The following is a 23,542-nucleotide window of genomic DNA, read 5'->3' as shown; positions in this document are numbered from 1 at the left end:
AACACTGCCCATAGACTCAACACTGCCCATAGACTCAACACTACCCATAGACTCAACACTGCCCATAGACTCAACACTGCCCATAGACTCAACACTGCCCATAGACTCAACACTACCCATAGACTCAACACTGCTCATAGACTCAACACTACCCATAGACTCAACACTGCACATAGACTCAACACTGCCCATAGACTCAACACTGCCCATAGACTCAACACTACCCATAGACTCAACACTGCTCAGACACTCAACACTGCCCATAGACTCAACACTGCCCATAGACTCAACACTACCCATAGACTCAACACTGCTCATAGACTCAACACTGCACCTCCGATTAGCACGGTCGGCCACGTACGCTGCGAAAGAAGTTCAACATCCATACATGGACACATACACACATACATATCGCTTACGACCGTATCTCGGAATTCACACAACGGAGAATCACGCGCATTCGGATAAACCCAACTTTGCAGATGGAATGAGTAACCAAGTGATTTAGGGTGACTTACAGCCGCATGCTTACGAACCGATGTCACCGTGGTCATGCTTGACCGCGGTGACCTGGCGATAACTACTCTTGAGAGGGACGTGATTCACACCGTAGCCACTGCAGTTCGTTACCAATCAACTTGCAAATAAGCATTTATTTAGATTTTAGTTTTTTGAAACATCCACCGTGAAAATGATTTTTTTTTGGTCGTGAGACTCGCTGCACATTTGTAAAAAAAAAACCCAACAACTTTCAATTGCCGATTTAAGTCGGGGCCGCACATTGACAGACACGTATACAGTGCATCATCGATTATAATCTGGCATCGCCGATTATCTGGGCTGCTTCCAACATTATTCGGCGGTCCTCGGACTGATCCGGCGAAACCGCTCCAAAGGCTGTAACCCAGTCTCCGGCGATTGTCACTATATGCGTGTGACAAATAAAATATATAGCTACGCTTGATGTGAGTGTTAAATGTTACATACACTACACTATACACTACATACAAACAACGTACTACACGCATACCAGTCCGGCGGTCAGTGTCAAAATGTTGTATACAGTACATGATACACTACATACTTAAACAATAAAAATACTGTACGTATATATACACATCACCCCATTCAGAGTCTTCGTGATTGGTACAGTAATTACGGTAACTTTTAAAGGAGGATATTTATGTGTGTCTATTTGTATGTTTATTCGTGGCAATTTTATATCGTAAATAAAAAAAAACATAACAACACCTAAAAACAATGCCAAAAAAGAACGTGCAAAAATAAGCTATTTAAAATGAATGATAAGGCAGTGATTATCCGGTGTTTGAATATCCGGTACCGCCGGTACCGCCGGAGATTCAAACATAATCGATTATCTGCAGGATAATAATCTATTATCCTGCAGATAATCCGGCGGCACCGGATATTCAAACACCGGATAATCACTGCATTAATCGATTATCTGCCAGATAATATGCGGCAGATAATCGATTATCTGCCAGATAATCGATTATCTGCCGCATAACATTTTGTCCCCGTGGTTGCGTGGATTTTTCTCCGGGTCCTCCGCTATATTTTTTATCTACATTTAGAATCAACATCCACGCGTTTAGAGTATTTGGCTACAGCTATAAATGACCAGGTGATAAGCCACTTCGTTGAGCTATCATTTGTGATGGTCAGGCCCATCACAAATAGCCATGTAGCTCAGTGGGGTCTTACCTGGTCAAAAAAAAAATAAAGTTTATACTTTTTAATCGTTAGTAAGCCCGAGACAGAAAGAGAAACACGTGGATCGGGGACTCTCATTTGGACGCTTCAAGAAAAGTGAAGTGGGCTAAGATGATAGATATCCTGTGGTCAGGGCTGACGGGCACAGTGGCAGCCAAAGGAGAGAACCGTCTGGAGCGCGTCGAATCGCTCCGTCCCAAGACCCCCCAAGTGTGGAGATGGTGACGGCTCGGGGTTCGTGAGACTTTCTTTATCCGGCAGTGGGTAGATCACGGGTTGGCACCGTACACGAAGCGGCCCGGCTCTTACCCGCCGTGCGGCTTGCGTGGGTCGTGAGGACCAGGAGCAGAGCGATGGATGATGCCAGGGGCCTCATGGTGATCCCGGTCTTGCGATGTCCAGGACTCTGTGGGATGCGACCTCAGCGCTCTCCTGGGAAGAGAGGGGGACGCGTTCCTTGGCTGCCTGGGGGCTAGACAATCAAGAGGCTCCCGGTCAACATCAACGCTCAGTTCATATCCGCGTGCAGTTCTTTAAACCGTCAAATCCTCCGCTTATCCGCAGTAAGGGGCCGACCATAAATGACGTTACGCGCCTAGGGGGGTGGGTGGGGAGTCAGACATTTGTGACGATGTGTGACGAGGGGGTGGGGGGGTTGAGAATTGTGACGTCACATCAAAATGCGCAACTTAAATAGACAACACGTTCTACTTAATTAAATAGACTTTTTAATAAATGTTTTTTTCAGAGTGCAGTGCCACATTAAATACGCACTACAATGACAACTGTTTAAAGCGATTTGAAGCATGTTTTATTTGGGGGGGGGGGGGGGGCAGAGCTTTGTGACGTCATATTTGAGGGGGGGTCTGACTTTTGTGACGCCGTGTGACGAGGGGGGGGGGGGTCAACAATCATCCAAAATCGCGTGACGTCATTTATGGACGACCCCTAATCCCAGATAAATCTAAATGTATAAAAAAGCGTTACTTTGGCTATAAAGTGTATTTGTTGTTTTCCCTATGTCGAATGATAAACTGTACACAAATCATTGTATGACTGTAGTTTCAAAACTCCACAGTTATACTGTATATATATATGTTTTTACAAATATGCTGTAGAAGTCGAACTTAAAGCAGTAAATGCAAGCAATAAATGAGCGCCTCAAAGCACTCATTGTGGCGTTTTAACGAGAATTAAACAATCAATCTTGATTTGAAGCTTTCGTGACTGCAGGAATCCAAACTCTTTGGTTCTTTCGGTAAAGTCACGAAGGTATAAAATAAAATAAATCACGACGTTTCGGGCGCAACACAAGCGTCCGTCATCAGGTGGGAAAGCGTGGTCTGCTGCTGAGGCGCATGATTTATTATTTTTCTACCTACGTGACTTTACCGAAAGAACCAAAAAGTAATTAAACAATCACTTGAGAGGCGTGACTGCAAAAGATTCGAACGCGTTTTTTCCCCCCCTCAAACGGTGGCCACGGTAATGTGGTTGAAGAGAAGAGAATGAAAATTAAAAACCGGCAGGAGATGTGGGGCCCTTGCGTCCGATAGATGCTGTGGTGTACGCGTGAACTTCGTTTGCACCTTACGGAACCAACCGCGCTAATCGGAGGTGCGGTTCTAAAGCAAGGCCGTAGCCATGGAGTCAACATGGGGGGGGGGACCAAATCTTACAGGGGGTCTGGGGGTCCTAACCCAGAAAAATGCCTACATTTGAAAACTAATTTCCTATTCATATTCTTGGTTCTTTCGGTAAAGTCACGTAGAAGGGAAATAATAAAGTTATATTGTTCTATATTTATGTTATTTTATTATTTCCCTTCTACGTGACTTTACCGAAAGAACCAAGAATATGAATCCCTGCAGTCACGAAAGCTTTAAATCAACAATGACTGCATTTAAAAACAATAGTACAGTATTACATTGAAATAGTTTTAAAGCTTTCGTGACTGAAGGGATTCATATTCTTGGTTCTTTCGGTAAAGTCACGTAGAAGGGAAATAATAAAGTTATATTGTTCTATATTTATGCTATTTTATTATTTCCCTTCTACGTGACTTTACCGAAAGAACCAAGAATATGAATCCCTGCAGTCACGAAAGCTTTAAATCGAAATGTTACTCATTTCTTGCCTAAAATATAAAAAAAATTAACTAACACGTGGGATGGACTTTTATTTTATTTTTTACAATTATAATGTCTAATAGTGTATTGTATTACATTGCTCTGTTTTTACTTTTTTACCATTTCTTGTTTCATTGTATGTAATGGCAGAGATTAGGGATTAATAAAGGACCACCATAATCATATAAACAGAAATCTATGCATTGATTTATATGAAGACAAGTCCAGATATTGTGGCAAAGGTTCAGAAAATTGTTGTTTTTATTTACATAGCATAGCAATTATTTTTATATCAATATATTGGGGGGGGGGGGGGCATTTTTTAGCATATATTATAATTACGGCCTTGTTCTAAAGAAAGTAGTATTCAATATGGATGATTTTAAAGTGGATAGCTCCCAGTGGCTTTCTAATACCGGGGTCTCTGTGCGAGTGTTCCAGACGGCCGCTGAAGCGCATCTGGTGGCGGCGGTGTTCAATTAAAACTCAACTACAGTATACTTTTTTATTTTACCAGCTAAGGTCCACTGAGCTACACTGCTTTCTTTCTAATCACAAATTATAGCTCAACCAAGTTGCTTATCATCACCATCATCATCACGTGGAAATGTACAATCCTCTAAACGCGTGACGTTGATTTTAAACTGCGCCTTCATCAGCAGTCACCTACGTGACTTTACCGAAAAAACCAAAGAGTTAATACTAGGTTTGTTTTCTCTTTCATTTGTACCTGATGACGATTGCTTGTGTTGCAATCGAAACGTCGTATGCTATTATTAATTTATTATTTTCTCTTTCTACGTGACTTTACCGAAAGAACCAAAGAGTACACTAATATAATAATTACATAATATTTTCTACACTTGTATACTGCTGTACTGCACTTGTAGGGTAGAACCTGTATCTGCATTGTCTTAGTCGAAGGGTATCTTTCTTCTTCGTCTTAAGATTTAGAATGCGCGCTATGGCACTGACACACAACTCCTTAACTCTTGTGAATCATGCCACGGGGTCTAAAAAGTCCGATTACGGTAATTTCGCGAATTGCGTGCCCTATAAACAGCGTTGAGTCGGTGTCAGCGCTAGAAAATACAACTTTTGAAAGAGGTGAATTTGGTAATAAGTAGCCAAACTATAAATATGACAATGTTAAAGTAAGAAGGTGTTACGGCATTTTTATTATTATTATTAAAGCGTTATTACGTTCTTTGAATGATGTTCACTAATACCGTAGCAATCATATTTTTTTTTCCTCTTTCAAACCTGTTCCTCACTTCATTTTTTCCCATTTAAACTTATTCCAATCAACGTTTATTTTCACGCGTACAAGTTGAGTAACTTACCATTTAAAAAATGTTATTTTTACTGCGCTGTAACAACCACGACTCGTGACACGTGCTGAGAATCATGCACAGCTATTTTTTTCCATTCACTTCGATGTGAACTCACTAGACTGAATGTAAAGTACACAATGCATGTATGTAGAACTTATTTCGCACCGCACGTAGCCCACCGTGCTCATTGGAGATGCATTGTTATCTTGCTCACGAGTAGGATGAATATTGGTTGCGAGGATGCACGCGTTTGATCGATATTTCAAATTAAACGGCGCCTAATCAGACGGCGTAACGGACGGGAGATCCGGGGGCAATGAATGAACCAGGTTCAAAAAAGCTTTCTCTCTCTCTCTCGTGAGCCACCCGAGAAAGCGTGTGGCCCAAATCAGTTCTCACAGAAAGAGATGTATCCGAGTCAAGACTAGGACGCGACTCGTGGTCGTAGACAAAGACGAGAAATACAATAACGAGATGCGCGCCCTGAGATCTTGAGTTCGTAGATTTGAAGCTTTCGTGACTGCAAGGATTCATGCTCTTAGGTTTTTTCGGAAAAGTCACGTAGGTAAAAAATATATAATAATAAAAGAATACATGATAATAACTAAATTAAATCACTTATTTATTATTATTATATTATTATAATTTTTTTACCTACGTGACTTTACCGAAAAAAATCTAAGAGTATCTTGAGTTCGCTTCCTGGACACGGCTAAAGGGTAGGTTACCGTTAGGGGTTCGTTTGAACAAGGTTAGTAAACCACGCATTTATAATATTAAGTTCGCAAATCTCTACATATTTGGTAAATCCTAAATGAGAAGAGAGGAAGACATCTCTCACGATCAAATATTTACCGAATTCCACTGACAGATTTTCACAAAGAGAGCACTCAAGGCACGCTAAGAGCTCATAACTATACTGGTGTCAAAAAGGCCGGTGCAGTATAATATTGTTACAATTTATGAACGTAAATTTATTTTTTAGACAGCAAAAAAAAACGACTTACCCTCTGCTGCAACTCAGCGGCGAATGTGAAGCGGCTGTTTTTGTCCTGAAAAAATGTGCCTGTTTTTTTTATGATAGTTTCGCTTTGCATTTGAGGAAGTACCTCTAAAATCTAAACTTGGGTGTGGGTGTTAGTGGTGACGCGGTGTTTAGTAGTAACTGAGCTGCGAACAACAGAGTGTAAGATCATTACCACTCCGGGCTTGTGGGAAAGGCGCTGGACTTAAAGGTAAAGGAGGAGGAGCCAAAAGAGGAAGGGGCGGGGCTTAATCAGGGGAGGGGCCTGCAAGTGGAAAGGGGAGGGGCCTGTAGAGGAACCCGAAATAAACAACCTTCAGCTTAACACGTAGTCAGTAGGCTTTTGCCACCAATATTATCCATAATGGAGGTTTTTTGGGGGGTTAGATCGTGTAGATGTAAATGTGTCGTTAAATCCACCACCACCCGACACAGCTAATTCATAAGGTTTGTCACGAAAACAAAACATGCCAATTCGTTACTAGTACAGCACACCGGTGTGTTGGAGAGTAAACCCACAACATTTCTTGGTTTACAATCGTAAAATATATATTTTAAATGATGTCGGCTGCTGAGGATCACTTGAGCGTTAGCGTGTGAATTAACGATTTATTATTATTACGCAATTGTGACTTTCAAAAAATGATGACATCGACTTAAAACAAATCCCAATTATTTAACCTTGAGCTTCCCTATTGATTTAAGGAAATGAAAGCAGATAATCAAATGGTGACAGCAAAAACAATCTTATGACAGAAATTTCTTCTAATATAACTCTATGGGAAGACCCCCCCCCCATACACTCAGCACGGTCCTCATTGGACAGAAACTGCCTCGTGACTTGGCGATTCCGAACGCACCCCTCACGCCGAGGCCCTCCCACTCCTCCTCCTCTCTCGCTTTGCTCTCAAGACCGCCGCCTCCGCACGCCACCACCACCACCTCCTCCTCCTCACGCCCTGGAGAGCCAGGAGCGGCGGAGTCATGTTTAAGAAGTAAGGGAAACATGTCGCGCGTCGCTTGAGACGGCAGTTGTCTTTTTTTTTTGTAAAGGGAAGAGTGTCGGAGTCGCCGGGCTGGGATAGTGGCCTTCCGCCGGGAAGTTGCGCCTTCTCCGGCAGGGATTCTATCCGAGGGTCGGTGTCTCGCGTGGGCCTCCTAAGGCCGACCACCTCGACACGTGTTCGCATCGGCAATTGTGATGCACTTGTAAATGTACAGTATTCACTTTAAAAGTGCGATTAGTGAACGCTTCGATGTTGACAACGATGTTTAAGAATGTGACGGCGCCCAGAAGCGTGATAGTATGATCTATACGTGTTTGTGTTCAGCTGAGTGATGTTCATGTCGTACCGCATAGGGAGTTAATTGCCACTTTTCACACAACGTTTAACTGCTATAAACAATCCCTAAATTAATTCATAGATATAACATTAAGATGCGTTATTCTACCGTTTGTCCTCTTGAACAGTCGGGGTTAGAGTTGTCAGCGAGCGCCTATTAAGGTAAAAGGCCAATGAATCATGGATCGCCAGCCATGCTCACGCTACTGTTGGATGAAGGCCTCCACAAGCTGCCGCTGTATCACGACCTTGCGATGTAACAATCCACCTTCGCGCCTGCTTACCAAGCCATCGCTTCTCATCAGCATGTTAAACTCATAAACCAAGTAACACATATTTTGCAGTGGCTAGTTCAACTAAATTAAACTTTTTTTTTTATTTGACCAGGTTCAAAGTTTGTGTATTAGGTGTAGCCCTGTGAGCCATTCGGCTCTTGAATCGGGTGCAACCGCAACAAACAAAAACACATGAACAAGAAAACATCTTAAAGTGACTATGTGCAAACAAAATCCAAGAAAAGACAGCAAAATATTGCAGAAAAATCACCGTAGACCCACCCTGTGCAAATATCCCAGTGGGATGCAAGTCAAACAACAACAACCACAAGACAACATAGATTAAGGCCATCAGTCTAACTCTGTACTACAACAAACATAGATTAAGGCCATGAGTCTAACTCTGTACTACAACAAACAAACAGGTAAGGCCCGCTGAGCTACATGGCTATTTTTTAGAAGCCAACTCGGCCACAAATGATAGCTCAACGAAGTGGCTTATCACGTGGACATTTATAGCAGCCAAATACTCTAACCGCGTGATGTCGATTCTGTGGAAAGAAAACCGGAGGACTCGGAGAAAAATCCACGCGACCACGGGGAAAGCGACGTGCAAAATTCAAATATACAGCAGGCGTCAGGGTCATGATCGAACCCACGACTTCCTGTATACCAGGCGAGGTAGTTAACCTTTAGCCACTTTTGTTATCTGTACAGATATGCATATCACCATAATCGTCAATTAATCATTATCTTCATGGGTTGATTGTTGTTCTTCATCATCAAACGCCACCGTTGCCCCTTAAAACGAATTGGTCAAACATCCCAAAGCAGGACCCGCCTGAAAACGAGTCTTGAGACTCGGCGAGGCTTTCCTGGATAAACGAACGTCGTCAAGGTTGATTAAATATAACGATCAGAGTTGGATTTTAAGCGCGTTTTCGTTGTGCCTACATAATGCGTATTAGATTGCATCAGTAGCGACAGAATGGAGAGCAGTTGGATTACACAAATGCACCAACGTATTATTGAAATATAGCATAAGACAGGCCATCAGTCGTCTTCATAATGACGTCCATTATCCACGAGATACTCGAAGTTTCAATAGTTTTCTACGAGGGTCCTGAAATTTGAATGTTTGGCGATTTAAATAAGTGTTTTTTTTGTTTTGTTTGCGAGGAAACCAGGGTGTCCGGAGAATACTCGCACGTACGAGGAGATTACAATGTTACGAAGAGATGTAGTAAATTCACAAACCCACTTGATCGTACTGATCATGGCCAACCTCACAGCCCAGCGCGTGAGATTGGCTATGAGAGTTTCACAGTAGAGTCGTGGCATGGAAAAAAGCTTGATAACCCAAATGCATTCTTATCAAGAAAAACCCATGCAAGTGTCATTGGAACTATTTATATTCCACTTGAGATAGTCTTTTATCGTAGAATTTTCCTACAGATGGCTGCACAATGAACTTAATTAATTCTTTCCATTCACTTAATCTTGCCTACTTTCGAAAATGTCAACTTAATGGAAAAAAGTAATCGTCTAATTATGAGATTTCTCTTGCGTCGTTCATGCAAATTGCATCTCACAATTGCTGCTGAGGATCTGCAGACCACGCTGCAAGGCTTAGCGTTTGTACACGTGGGAGCAAAACGGAGCACCCAGAGAAATCTCACACATGCGAGGGGGGCAACACTCCATCTCATACCGAAGGGGACGGATGAAATCCGTCCACACTTTGCTGTAACTGCATTCTGCTGGCGAGGCAGGATACAGCACGGGAACGGAGTCTCGCAAACATTTTGACATTTGTGCGGTGATCTACCAACCCTCGCTGAATTACAGGCGTGCGCCTATACCGCCTGGCTAGTGGCAGAAATATTCCGGCCAATGATATTCTGTGGGTTATTAAACTTTAAATAGGACACCCCCTTAATTACATGTGCTCCACCAACTGTTTCTTCCAAGGTAAATGGATTAGCTCGTATGCATTGTTTGCAGAAATCGCAACAACAACAAAAAACAAATGATAACCTTCAAAAACTGCCAAATCTCTGTTGTGCCTTGATGCACAACTCATTTTAAAACAGCAACCCCAACACACAACTCGGAATAATGGTATAGTAGATGGTGACAAAGCTCTTCTAACTCTCTGTGAATGATGAGAAACTCATCAGACAGAAAGCTGTGTGCAGGCTGGAAACAAATACGAGTAATAGTGCGCACAAAAGGAGATTTTTATGCTGTAATTGTAAGGCATGCAACATTCCCATACTGCGTGTATAATGTACACAGCGCCTTGCCGTAGATCACCAATGCAAAATAGTCAAATGTGGAAAATATTGAGACGGCGATGACAGTAATTAATACAACTTGCTGGAATGGCCTTCTTGTATGGTGCGTGTGTACATGTGTGTGTACGTAGGGGGATGCGGTCGCTCACGAGCAACTACAGTGACGATAATCTGAACCGGTCCTGGGCCTCCCCTAGGTTGACTCAGCCTCAAATGAGTACCTGGTCCAATGTGTAAACAGTGCCACTAGGGAGATGAAGGTGGTTGGCCGTGGTGCTGCCCACCCACCTCTCGAGTAGCACAAGCCCCCCCAGCAATCCATTAAAATCCGTACGGGGAACCTTTGTCTTTGTGTGTGTGTACGTGCATAGGTTTGAGGAGAAGGAGAGTGTGTCTACATGTATGCAGCTGAAGACATCGGTGATCAAGTCGATCCGGAATCAGCTGCTGGACCAGTACCCTGCCATCGAGCCCTACCTCAACCAGATCCTGCCCAAGAAGGACCCATTTAAGATTGTCAAGTGGTAAGCCCTGCTCAAGCACCCCCTGGCTGTTCATCACTAACTCTGTCCCCAAACTGTGACCTTTTTGGCCAGGCAGTGTCAGTTGCTACCACTATGCCAGAAGTAAACATTTGTTATACTGGTAGGAACCCACTGGTTCCACCAGCCCACAGTGGATTATTTTTGTCCGTCCGTCGTGCAGGGAGGGGCTGGGTGGAGAGGGGAGGGTGGAGAAGGGCTGGGAGGGGCTGGGTGGGTAGGGTGGGGAGGGGCTGGGTGGGTAGTGTGGGGAGGGGCTGGGTGGGGCGGGGTGGGGAGGGGCTGGGTGGGGAGGGTGGGGAGGGGCTGGGTGGGGAGGGGCTGGGTGGGTGGGAGGGGTGGGGCTGGGTGGGGAGGGTCTGGTCACCCCTTGGTGCCCTTATAAAACTCAACGTTTAACCTACTCACGCCGGCTTGTGCCCGCCCTCACAATCGGCCATATTTGTGGAATACACCACGCCGCCGTTGACCCTGGCCATTGACTGAGCAACCCAACGTTCCTACCAGCTCCCGCCGCAGGAATGTGTTCCTTTTGGAAAGATGTGAACCCCATCGTGGCATGTTGAATTGTGTTTATGTTGAACATCTTTCACCCTGTATTGTGGGAAGACAACAAACTAAGCACGAAGAATTGAGTTTTCAACACAGATTTAAAAGTGCATAATATTGGAAGCAAGGGCCAGCGTTCGACGGCCGCACAAAGTGTGTCTGAAAGCGCACGGTGCAGTGACCGTATTTGCTCGATGGTTGGCCAAAGGCTGCTGCTGCGAGAATGCTCAGAATTGACCCCGTTGGCACAAAGAGATGCTTGTGTGTGCACGAGTAAGATTTTACTTTGTCTTGCAGGTCGAATGAGTTTGACGCAACTTAACCGAAGCATTTTTTTAATAGAAACGTTAAGTATATTTAAAAAAATAACTGGATGAAAATAGAACTTGGGGAAAGCTAAAACTGAATGTGTGAAATGGCTTGTGCAAAGTTGAATATTTAGACTTAAAACTTTCGTGTCTGCAAGAATTCTTATTCTTGGTTCTTTCTGGAAAGTCACTTAGATAGAAATAACAATAATTAAATAAAAATTAAATGAAAGCAAAAACCCACGACGAATTGATCGCAACACAAGCGGTCTTTATCAGGCGGCGAAAAAAAAAAGACTGCTTGTGTTACGATCGAAACGTCGTGGTTTTTTGCTTTGATTAATTTTTCATTTTAATTTATTATTTTTATTTTCTGTTTACGTGACTTTACCGAAAGAACCAAGAATATTAATATTTTGATTTTGGATTTATGTTTTCAGACCATGTGATATTCAGCTCTGAATAAAGGCACGGTTTCATGTTTTGACTCTCATGCTAGAATCGGATCTTTTAGCAAGTGCAAGAAAAACGCCAAACTACACATTTTTGGAGACAAAAATGAAACTCATTATGTATAGAACAATTACTTTAATATTCAAAAATACTAATTACTTAAAAAACCAATGCAACTTACAAATATTATTGCTTAATTGACACTAAAGCTGAAAAATAATTGTAAAATTTACAGTAATTTTTGGGATTACTCGCCAATTCGAACTCTTCAACAACCTATCACAAGTTGGAGAATTGAGCTTCGGCTTCTGAAAAACGAATTTGCGGTCAGATTGGCTTGCCCAACTTCAGTGGTAGGATTACTTCTTGAATGTTATTTTGTCCTCAAAGATACGCTTAAAAAAAAAACGTGGTTATGTGGCTTTTTATTGCTGTGAGATAAACATTTAAGAAGCACAACAGTAATATCATCTTCTCCAGATCACATGACCCACTTTTTCTCCCCTCTGTATTTTAAAGCAGACGTTTGGCATATGATAATTGTTTTTTTACCTTTTTGTCTGGCAACAAAACTGACACCTTTTTTACAGGGAGTCATGTTTGCATTGACAATACCTGCGGTCGGAATGCAAACAAGAAACACAACTCTGATAATGTATGCACTGTCCTTGAAATTGATTGGTCCACACCAGAGACAGCTTTTCTTAGAGCCTAGTCTCACATGGTGTTGGACCAGATGACGCCAAAAGGCGCACAACTCAAAGACAATGCACCATCAGAGTATGAGAGCTCGGGGTAAGCATTTACAAAAAAAATGTGCCAGATAAAAGGGTAAAAAAACAATTATCATATTTTGCTACTGGCAAAGGAGGTTCCAATGGCGTTTGGCATGTGTCGACCAATTCCGCAGGCTCCTATAGAATGCTGAACTCAGCTCTCATTGCTCACACGCTGGCTGTTACCGATGTTGTCAGGACCGGCCTTTGTGGAGGAGGATGGTGAGACAAAGCTTCCAGGAACTGGTAGCTGCTAGGTGTAGACATTCATATTCTTCTGTCTTGCTCGTGCTTGCTTGCGGTATATCCGTGCAGCCCGTCACACTCTAGAACTCTCTCCCACGAGATGTCAGCGCCTCTCAGCCTGTGGACATTTTTAAAACTTATAAAAAAACGTATTCATACACTTCCGTTGATTCAGCTTTTAGATAATTCAACAAAAAGTTTTTGTTATTGATTTTATTATTGTGTTGCTTCTTAGTATTATATTTTATGACTTATTGTACAGCACTTTGAGATCCTTGATGAAAGATACTTCATGAATATAATTATTATCTCATGCATTCCATGAATTTAGATGCAATTTCTATATTATTGTAATGATTAGTGAATGATTGATTCGCATGCGCACCTTCGAATCAATGTATTCTTTTGAGAGCAATCATTTTAAATGTATGTTGAACTTTTTTCGCACCATACGTAGCCAACCGTGATAATCGGAGGTGTGGGAGAAGGACAACAAACTAAAGAGAAAAAGCAGTTCTAAAGAAATCAGTTTTCATTCTAAATTTACAAGTGCATTGCTCTAATGTCTTCCTAATATCGGAAAGAAGAGCGTTCCAGACGGCCGCAAAAGCGCATTTGAAAGCGCACGATGCGGCGACCGTCTTTGCACGATGGCCAGTCAAAAGCCTCTGCTTTGAGGATGACCCCGGTTTGCGTGATGGTTTATGCTCCTTGACGAGATCGCCATGGTACCGACATTACCCGTGACCGGGAGATGATGGATTGTTCCAAGCCTAGCAGCCGCCCTCCGACAAAAACAGGCGGTAGAGGGGGCGATGCTCGTAACATTTGGCTGAACAAGGAAGTTGTGAAGCGCGGTAAAAACATTTTTTTAACGACGACGTCGTCATCGCAAAGCTGACTTTGTCCGCATGACTCGGTAAAGCGCCTCCGATCATCACAGTTGGCTACGTACGGTGCGAAAGAAGTTCAGCATGACATACATACGGGCGTGTTTTTGTTCATCTCGCTGTCTTTTGTTGTTGCAGCCACGAGCACATTGAGATCCTCACAGTGAACGGAGAGCTGCTCTTCTTCAAGCAGAGGGATGGGCCCCTCTTCCCAACACTGCGGCTCTTACACAAATGTAAGCAATGGGGAGGGGGGCGGGGTGGAGGCCAGGCTAATATTTACGTGCACAGCGAGACCTTAGCTCTCGCGCTAATTGCTAGTAGCGCGTTCGCCGCTTCGCTGCACAGGTTTGTGGTTCGAATCTGGCAGACACCTGTTGGGGTTATTACTGTCGGTGTCGTTGAAGATCCCGCGATGTCGTTTTGAAAAAAAAGAAAGCAGGAGGTCGTCGTGTGCTGACGTAGAACGGTACAAATTTGAAAAACGAACCGCAAATTGCTCAAATGGAGATCATGCGAATCAATATCGCCGCTGTGAAACTCCACCTTGTCTGTGAAGACACATGCAGTGCCTTCCTTCCTGATAGCCTTGCGCTATAAGAACCCTTCGGGGCGTAGCGGTCCCCACGGGACCTCGTCCAGACGGCTCTCCAGATGCAGACTACGAGGCCACCGTGGTGGTGGTGGTGGCTGTCGTGGCAGTGAAGATCTGCAGCCTCGGTCGTGCGTGGGCCACGTCAGCTGTGGCCTGCCCCGGGGGTCGTCTCCAATCCTTTGGTTGGGCCGCTGTTGATGATTGCGTGCGTGCGGGGGCTTTGTAAAAAGTGTCCTCTTATTGTTATTCATTGTGCATGTGTGTGTGTGTGTATGGCCTCAAGGTGCTCATGGCCTGGCACAAGCGTCGTGGTGACGAATGGCGTTTGTTGTTGTATGTGGGGAGTGGTCGTATCGTGGTTACCTCACTGCGCTATGAACCCAGCAACCGGGGTTCGATTGCCACTCTATGGCCAACACCACTTACGATTATCTGAACCAGTCTTGGGCCTCCCCTAGGTTGACTTGGCCTCATATGAGTACCTGGTGCAGTGTGTAAATATCGCCACTAGGGAGACAAAGGCAGCCGGGCATGGTATTGGCCACCCACCCCCTCGTGTACTGTGGCGGCCTTCATAGGTGCTCGCTAACAGCACTCGCCCCAACAGTCTTTCAAGGCTGTTTGTCTTTGTACGTATGTTGAACTTGTTGTTGCACCATACGTAGCCAACCGTGCTAATCGGAGGTGTGGGGGAAGGACAACAGACTAAACACAAAAAGCAGTTCTAAAGAAATTCGTTTTCAATCTCGATTTAAAAGTGCATAGCTCCAGTGTGTTTCTAATATTGAATGGAAGAGTGTTCCAGACGGCCAACGAAGCGCATCTGAAAGCGCCCGATGCATTGACCGTCTTTGTTCAATGGTTCGCCAAAAGCCGCCGCGGCGAGGATGACCGGAGTTTGCGTGATGGTTTATGCTCCTTGACGAGGTCAGCAATAGTATTTATTTACCAATCCGTAGTTTCGGCCGAGGTGGAGCGACGGCGCGGTGGTTAGCACACTGCCCGCTAAAAACCCCACCCAACATCAGTCGTGAGTAATATACGAGCCCGTTCCTTGGACGAGCACGTACGTGTGACGAGCGCGTGGGCGGTGTGTGTGTTGTGCGTTTCCGCGACCCCCGCCTCCCACAGACCCGACCATCCTGCCACACCAGCAGGTGGACAAGGGCGCCATCCGGTTCGTGCTGAGCGGCGCCAACATCATGTGCCCGGGCCTGACGTCGCCGGGGGCCAAGCTCCGCTCCGCCGACAAGGAGACCATCGTCGTATCCTGAGCGCCGCAGAGAGCTTAGCACTGCGAACATGGAAACATCTAGTTTGACTCCCGGTCACGGCGAATGTCTGTGCCGAGCGAATGATGTCCGAGCCATTCCTGACAACCGCCACCCCCGCCGCCCCCCTCCCCCATCGCTGTTATTAAGCTGGACTTACCAGTGTGGTGAAGTATGGTCAATCATCCCCCAATATGTAATGGGGAGGCCTTCATGGCGTAGTAGAGTGACAAATGGGGCTCAATGTGATGGAATAAAAACATTAATCAAAACTTACCCAGCAGCAAACGCATTTTTCAACTGGTCTACCCCTTCATTATATTCGACAACTCGGTGATTTTCAACAGAACATCATCATCAGCCATGACATATCCAATGAAGGCCTCCACAAGGTGTTGCCACCTCTCACGGTCTTCTTGCGTTGCAGCATTCCATCTGGCACGGGCACACGAGCTGATTTGATTGCTCCCATTTCCACCACTAGAAGGAACTTGCAAAACTTCGCTGTGAAAATGTTGATTTGAAGCTATCGTGACTGCAGGAATCTATACGCTTTGGTTCTTTCGGGTAAGTCACGTAGGTAGAAAAATAAAACAACAGAAATATATCACGACGTTTCGATCGCAACACAAGCGGTCGTCCTCGGGCGGAATTTTTTTTTATCCAGCAGTGGAACTGCTAAACCCTGTGAAAGCTTGAATGTGTGTGGTACCACGGCACCGTGTCTCCCTTGACTGCATCCCCTTGCAGGCCATCATGGCAGAAGGCAAGCAGCACGCGCTCAGCGTGGGCATCATGAAGATGTCTGCCGATGACATGTGAGTCGCTCCGTCATGTTCACAGACCACTCCCGCCAGATTAGCAGATTTGGGAACGGCCAGTGAGCGGCGTAGCGCGGTTGGTGCAGTGGTGAGATGTTAACTCCCTCGCCTGGTATGCAGGTGGTCGTGGGTTCGATCCCGACCCTGTTGCCTGTATATTTTGGTTGCTATCAATTTCGACATAAGCCACTTCGTTGAGCTATCATTTGTGGCCAGCTCGCTTCTTATAAACAGCCACATAGCTTAACTTCAGTTCCTAGACCTTGGGGGGGAAATTTACAATTTGAGGGAATTCCAAAGTCGAGCAGTGCGAGGAACAGAGCGGAAAGGGAAGATGTTGTGACCTGCAGTCTCAGTGGTTGAACAGCGTGGATGAGACGTTAACGGTCAGCCTGGCAGATCGAGTCCCGAGCACGGGAGTAGGACTCAATGAATGCAGTTTAATGCAACAGAGGCGATGGCGGTAGTGACAACGCAGTTATAAATGTGCGTTGAGTGCCGTTTCTCCAGTCTGTGGTCTCTCGTGAGTTGACTGGCGTGAAAATTTCCATAGCAACGGCTTCCGTGCCTAGTGGTGGGTTTGGGTAGGAAAAAAAAACCTCGGCCACCATTTGCGGAGCCACCGTGAATTACCCACCGCTTACCGTGATTGGGGCGATTAAAGTTTAAGGCGATGTTAAAATGAAAACAGGAAGTGGAAAATCCAAAACTCGAGCACTTTGCGATTGTCGTGTACGAGAGTGAAAATTCGCGTGAAAATCCTGCACGTGTAAATGCTGTACTCTGTGCGGTGGCTTGAGCGATGTAAGCGTGGTCGTGGCGCAAGGAATGAAATGGGGCCCCCCATTTCGATTTCCCCCTCTGGACCACGGGAGAGAGAGCGGCCCTCGGGAAAACAGACACTGCGTGTGGGCTTGCAGGAGGCACGCCAAAACGCGATTGAGGCCGACGGTAACTCTCCTATTTTGTCGTCCCGCAGCGTGAAAATCAACAAGGGGATCGGCATTGAGAACGTGCACTACTTGAACGACGGACTGTGGCACATGAAGACGTACAAATGAGCGAGCGTCGCGGCGTAAGTTCGGACGCCCCGGCGACGACGACCCTGGTGACCCCGGCCACGACCCCGGTGACCCCGGTGACCCCGGCGATGACCCCGGCGGAGTTGGCAGTCGTTGGCCAGCGGCGTTGCCAATGCCGTTAATTTTTAATTTGAAAGTTCTTTTTGCTTTGCTGTCAAACGAGTCGACGCAAATGTCCCCAGCGTTTTCTGCGTTTCTTTGTGACGGGAATTTTTTAAACTGAATTGCGTGCGTTTTAGCGTCGTCGTCATTATTTTTTTGTTTGTTATAGTTTCATTATTTTAAAAGTGGACGTCCTCGCTCCGTTCTAAGTTTCGCTGGGCCCCGTTGGGATGAGCCGCTCGGGGCTCCGCGAGCGTTCCTTTGCGAGAGCTACAAAGTCGAAAGTTGACGACCGCGAAGCCGTTGGCCGGCTGCAACGACGGTGCGCACGCTTACGAATGCTGTAAGGTGTGAAGCGGCGTGGCTTTCTGCGCCAAACGCGCGCGCTCATAAACCGATAGCGGGGACGTTTATTTTGCGAAACGCAAAGTGGAACCAGCCGCTTGTGCGAAAACGCGGCGGCGTGCTGTGTTAAACGCACGGGTTCTCGTCTTGAATTGTGAACGTCGCTACGCTTGACCGAAACGCTGTGGCTCCGAGCTGTATTTATGACGTGTACACCCAACGGTCTTTTTGTTTTTGTTGTCGATCCGCTGCCGGACGGGGGCCCTCGCCACGCCGTGCAGGGTGCCCCCTGCGGGTTATTTTGACCGTACTTCACCGCGCCTGTCGGTACGGGAGGATGAAGGCGTGGAGAACAAGAGCGCAGAAGTACAGCACAACGGTTTTGCTGCACTGTCGTCTGCTGCCCGCCGTCACGTTGCGCCCCAAAGCCCTGTGGCAACTCGTGTGTGCACGGGACTGTCCAGGCTCAAAGCTGCTTAGCTGCCTAGATCTGATTTAGTTAACGGCATGTTTATGATACTGTAATAATTCAGTATTTTTTTTTTTTAAGAAATCTTCACTAATGAGTCTGAAGACCTTAAAAAAACAAGTTCAGCTTGAAACAATTGGTTCGTGCTTTAAATGGCTACGTGTGGGGGAACAACCATAAAACCTGGGGGAAAAACCCCACCACACGTAACGTGGAATTTACACGGCTGGGTGAAGGCGAGCATTGTGGTGGTGCTTCTCGCTTGCAGCCTTGAGTCGGTCGGGGAAATTCCACATTTCTTTGTCAGGGGGTCGAGTCCGTCCATAGGACGACAACCACTGTAGACTTCCCCGCAAAGTTGTACTCGTTTTATCAATCCCGGAAGGATGATGGGCTGAGGCATCTGCCAATCGCGAGTTGCTCGCTCCACTGCCGAGCCATCTGGCTGGAGCTGCGTCACGGTGGCTAGGAGATGTTAACTACCTCGCCTGGTATGCAGGAGGTTCGTGGGTTTGATCCCAACTCTGACACCTGCTGTGTATTTGGAGTTTGCGTGTCTCTCTCTCTCCTCCAGTGGTCGTGTGGATTTTCCTCCCCTCCAAATTTTGAATCGACGTGCGTTTGGAGTATTTGGCTTCGATCAATTTCCACGTGATGATAAGCCGCTTTGTTGAGCTATCATTTGTGGCCAGGTCGCTTCTGAAATAGAGCTGTGGAGCTCAGTGGGCATTACCTGGTAAGATAAAAAAAAAAAAATTTAAATCGTGTAAACAGTTTTGAATAGGTGTTGCCCCACCGCTCGTTTCGATCCGGGGAAACTCTTTTGGCACGGGACGTCAACTGTCGGTATTGAACACGGATGTCCCGGCAATCTCGATTCGTGTTTCTTAACTTCAGTTTCATCCGGACATAAGCCTATCGCCAACGTTCTGTACCTGGAATGCGCACCCCATATTTGTCAGATCTTGGAAGCATGCATGCATCATTGAGCTTGGATGGGCGAGCGCACGTGACGCTGGTTATTACTGCTCTGCTACAAAGCAGCAGATGGCAGTGCGATACGATGCGTTGTGTTGTCTTGTACTTCCATACCCTCTCCCCCATGTCTACGATGCTCCTCCGCCTTCATTCACACGTGTCGGCAGGTGCGGTGCAGTTTGGTTAATTTACCTCCACGACCGATACGGGGCGGTGAGGCCCCCTCGTCCAGTGCTGGAGTTGACGAGCGGGACGCTGTGTTTAATAAAAATTCAAAAGAGCGGACGACAAAGGGTGGTGCCCGTGTGGTTTTTTTGTTTCTTGTTGTAATGCTTTATGTATTTTGGGATAAAGTAACAGCGAGAGCATTCTTTCACCGCCAACGTGACCGCCCGCAACGTACATCACAGCGGAAGGATCGACACGGCAACTATACATTCTTGCGAAAGTAAAACGAAAAATACAAATGAGAAGCGAAAACAAAAACACAAGCGGCTGTCCATTGCTCCTCGCGTGATGGTGGTGGTCAAGCGCTTCGGGATAATATCTCAAAAGCGCTTTCGTTTTTTTTTTTGCGTCGATACATCGGAGATGTGCGGTTTAAGGCGACGCGTTTGTCGTGCCCGCGCGCGTGACACCGGAGGCGCTTTCGAGTCGTTCCCGAGTGCCGACATCCGGCGCGAGCGGAATGTGGAAAGGCTGCCACGGGAAAACGTGGCGCGAAACGTCGGACTCCGTCGCGAAGGGCGGCGCGGCCCGATAACGCAGCACAACGGCGAATACCAACGCAGCTGAACTACGCTACTTGATAAGCGCGTGCGCTTGTCTTCTCTATGTTGATATTGAGTCACATTGCTCACACGTGTTTCAAGGCTGTGTGTTATGAACATCATCTCGACTTAAAGCTTTCGTGACTGCAGGAATTCATATTCCTTGGGTCTTTCTTTCCTGATGACGAGCGCTTGTGTTGTGATGGAAACGTCTAGGCATTTTTTTGTTATTTTCTTTGAACCGTCTGCGTGACTTTACCGAAAGACCCAAAGAATAATTAACATAATTTTATACATTTACCCAGGGAAGCCTCGTTGTTTTACTTTCACGCACGCCTGGTCAGTCGCTGCGCGTTGCTTCTGGGAGGAAACCCGAGTGGCCGGGGGTGGACAACCCCGCGGGGAGTGCCACGCGTACTCCACACAGGCGTGCAGTCATCCCACTTGCTGTACTGCCGCTCACGGACACCTCCCTGCGTGGAGAGTAACGTTAAATACACAATTTTGCCTGTACCAATTACCCAACTGTGCATGGTTTTCCTATGGGACAATTTAACAGGATTATCAATCGCTTGCATTAAAATGTATGTGCGTATGTGTTATACATGCACGCAGGAAGCGGTAGTGCCATGGTTAGCGCTCCGTGTTACGAACCCGGCGACCCGAGTTCGATTCCCGCTCACGGCCAATATCGGTGACGGATATTGGAAGTGGTCCTGGGACTCGCCTAGGTTGACTCGGCCTCAAATGAGTACCTGCTGCGATGTGTAAACATCGCCGCTTGGGAGACGTATTATTATCAACCAGTAAGGAATTGCAATTCTGATACTGATGTTCAAGTAAGCCTGATGTGTACTTAAGAAAAATACATTACCGAATGTGATGCCCTACCCAGTTAATGACACAGATGCGTAGGTTATCAAATTTTTATTTAATTATGCATGCGTGTATTTACTCCTATATATAGATACGCATTTAATGTGTGTTAATATATATAAAACAAATATGGACACATCTGTACGCACGTATGAACGTATGCATGTAGGCGTGTCACGGCACGTGTACGCATGCGTAACATAATTTTGCGCGCAGCCTAGGATCGGATGTCGCGCACGAAGCACAGCATCAGCAGAGCGAGCTACTTAAACGTACAGACTTAAACACGGCATAGAAAAATATATAATTCAACGCAAGACACCGACATCGATGATTAGACCGATTTGGGGAAAAAAGGACATCTTTTTTCCGGGGGGGACCAATCATCGCAAACTCTTAAGACAGTCTTACATTGCTCTCCCGTAACGGAACTGTTCGAAGCACAACCTCGGGCCCGCGAAAATCCATTCCTCACAGCCCTCCAGCGTGCACCGATTTTTTCCGCTCGCGTGAAAACGAAGCCGTCGCACTGCACGAGCCTGATGATGGCTATACGTGCCCCCACGTGACGCGGGACGTGGTTTCGCAATCATCGGACCCGCGCGGCGTGTCAAGACGGGCTTCGTCTGCGAGCGGGAAGTAACATTTGGTGAACGTGAAGAATCCGTGCCTTGGAAGTTCCCGGCGTAAAACCCACGAACACGTCCACGAAACCCCTCGACCACGCGCACGTTCTGTCGAGGCAGACGCACCCGCTACGTAATACTGACGCGCGCGACAAAAACACGCGCGCGCGCACACACACAACGAACGTGGCAGTGAAAAGCGTTCGGTAAACAATGAACACGCTACGAAGTCTCACACTGATATGTGCACCCATCTCCCCACCCCCCTCCTCACCTCTCCCCAGGCATTGCGTGCCGTCAATTACCGCCGTGCTCACTTGGCCCGTCGCTTTCGGCACAACGCCACGTGCGATGCCCCAATGCCACCCTCTTGCCACCACCCCCCCCCCCCAACTAATGCGTCAACTCGGTGGTGTGCAGGCGGTGCGATTGCACCGGGCGTTAGGTGAGGAGGGAACGTGGCGGGGGGGGGGAAGAAATTGTTGGACAAGCGGTGAAGCCCCACGCCATACACTCTGCACCAGGGCACCTGCGAAAGCTCGCCTTGAACCTTGGAATTGGGGGGCTTGCGTGCGAAAGGGGGGGGGGCAGGCCGAAGCGTTAGTGGCACGCATCGCATTTGTCAGTGAAGTCGAGTGAACGGTGATCGAGTTCGGCGTGTGCGGAAGGAGTTGCGTGATCCGCAGATAACTCAAAAAAGCTCACGCTCGCGACACTGCGCGATTGTATACCGGGTTACCCCCCGCCACACACCTATCGGTACAGTGCAGCCTTGCTGGAATTCCTGCACCGATGTTGAAAAGAGTTCAGTCGCTGACGAACACTTTAAAAAATAATAGTGGTGGACCCTCCCGACTCGAGAGCGTGTGCAAATCTCACAGTTCAGTTTTCAAAAAAATTCCTGGCAATTTTAAAACATGAGAAAAAAAAATCGAGGTTCGTTGATATTTTTAGTTTTTCACAGCAAATCGGGTGGCTCCACGTCGCGTCGACACGATCAGAAGAAGGCAAAACAACAACAACAACAAAAACCCGCGGTTGCGCGGCGAGGAGTGGTCGTGCAAGTGGCCCGCTTCGTCACCGCACACGTGGGTGGGTCAGGAGGTCACGCGCGCGACGGTGAAACGCGACCGCTTCGAGTGGTGACCGCGCGCAAGTTGACAGCAGCCTCGGAATGGGCGAATCTCCGCGCCGTCGCGCGCCGAGTTGAATGGGTTCACTAGTGGCGGTGCCTTCTGCGGAAAGGGGCAGTTGTAATTACAAAAAAATATATTTTTCTTAAAGTGGCTGTAACCCTATATCAAGTGGCTACTGCTGTATTGTGTAATTGATTATCGTGACGCGTGCTCACTGAGGAATAGCAGTGCACTTGTGTGTATTCCTTATGATCTGCCGTACAAACTGGCTATAAAACATTTCATTAAGCTCGTATAGATGGATCTCGGTACAATACATTGCGCAAATGCATCGGTTTCCCAAATCCATTCGCGCTTTCCCCCCCCCGCTGCCCGTCTCTCTCACGGTTGTGCTTAATTCCATGTTTAACTTTGTAACAAAAGTCCCATCGTCCGTGGCGAGATTCTACCCGGTGAAGCTAATGAAATTACAAGTGCTTTTTTTTATCTTTATTTGATATCTTCCGCCGCTGGCGATCCGTTCTTGCGAGCCCGCGGCCCTCGCCCGGATCTGCGCTGTCACGTAGCCAAC

General features: G+C 46.5%; 1 protein-coding gene across 1 annotated transcript; it reads left to right on the top strand.

Annotated features, from left to right (window-relative positions):
* The first annotated feature begins 7,070 nt into the window (after positions 1–7,070).
* Positions 7,071–18,661, top strand: LOC144936120 (malignant T-cell-amplified sequence 1). The gene is made up of 6 exons (XM_078863002.1): positions 7,071–7,216; positions 10,508–10,660; positions 14,039–14,136; positions 15,627–15,760; positions 16,517–16,584; positions 17,567–18,661. Exons 1-6 carry the CDS (start codon positions 7,206–7,208, stop codon positions 17,646–17,648), a joined length of 546 nt encoding a protein of 181 aa, XP_078719128.1. The 5' UTR covers positions 7,071–7,205; the 3' UTR covers positions 17,649–18,661.
* The last annotated feature ends 4,881 nt before the right edge of the window (positions 18,662–23,542 follow it).

Source organism: Lampetra fluviatilis, chromosome 15 (assembly GCF_964198595.1).
Source record: "Lampetra fluviatilis chromosome 15, kcLamFluv1.1, whole genome shotgun sequence".
Classification (NCBI taxonomy): domain Eukaryota; kingdom Metazoa; phylum Chordata; class Hyperoartia; order Petromyzontiformes; family Petromyzontidae; genus Lampetra; species Lampetra fluviatilis.
The sequence above is the reverse complement of the archived record's forward strand: the minus strand, read 5'-3'. Positions and strand labels throughout refer to the sequence as shown.

Excerpts from the sequence above, each read along its gene's own strand:
- LOC144936120 (XM_078863002.1), top strand. Across the intron at positions 10,661-14,038 it reads CCATTTAAGATTGTCAAGTG|CCACGAGCACATTGAGATCC; the intron begins GTAAGCCCTGCT and ends TTGTTGTTGCAG. Across the intron at positions 16,585-17,566 it reads AAGATGTCTGCCGATGACAT|CGTGAAAATCAACAAGGGGA; the intron begins GTGAGTCGCTCC and ends GTCGTCCCGCAG.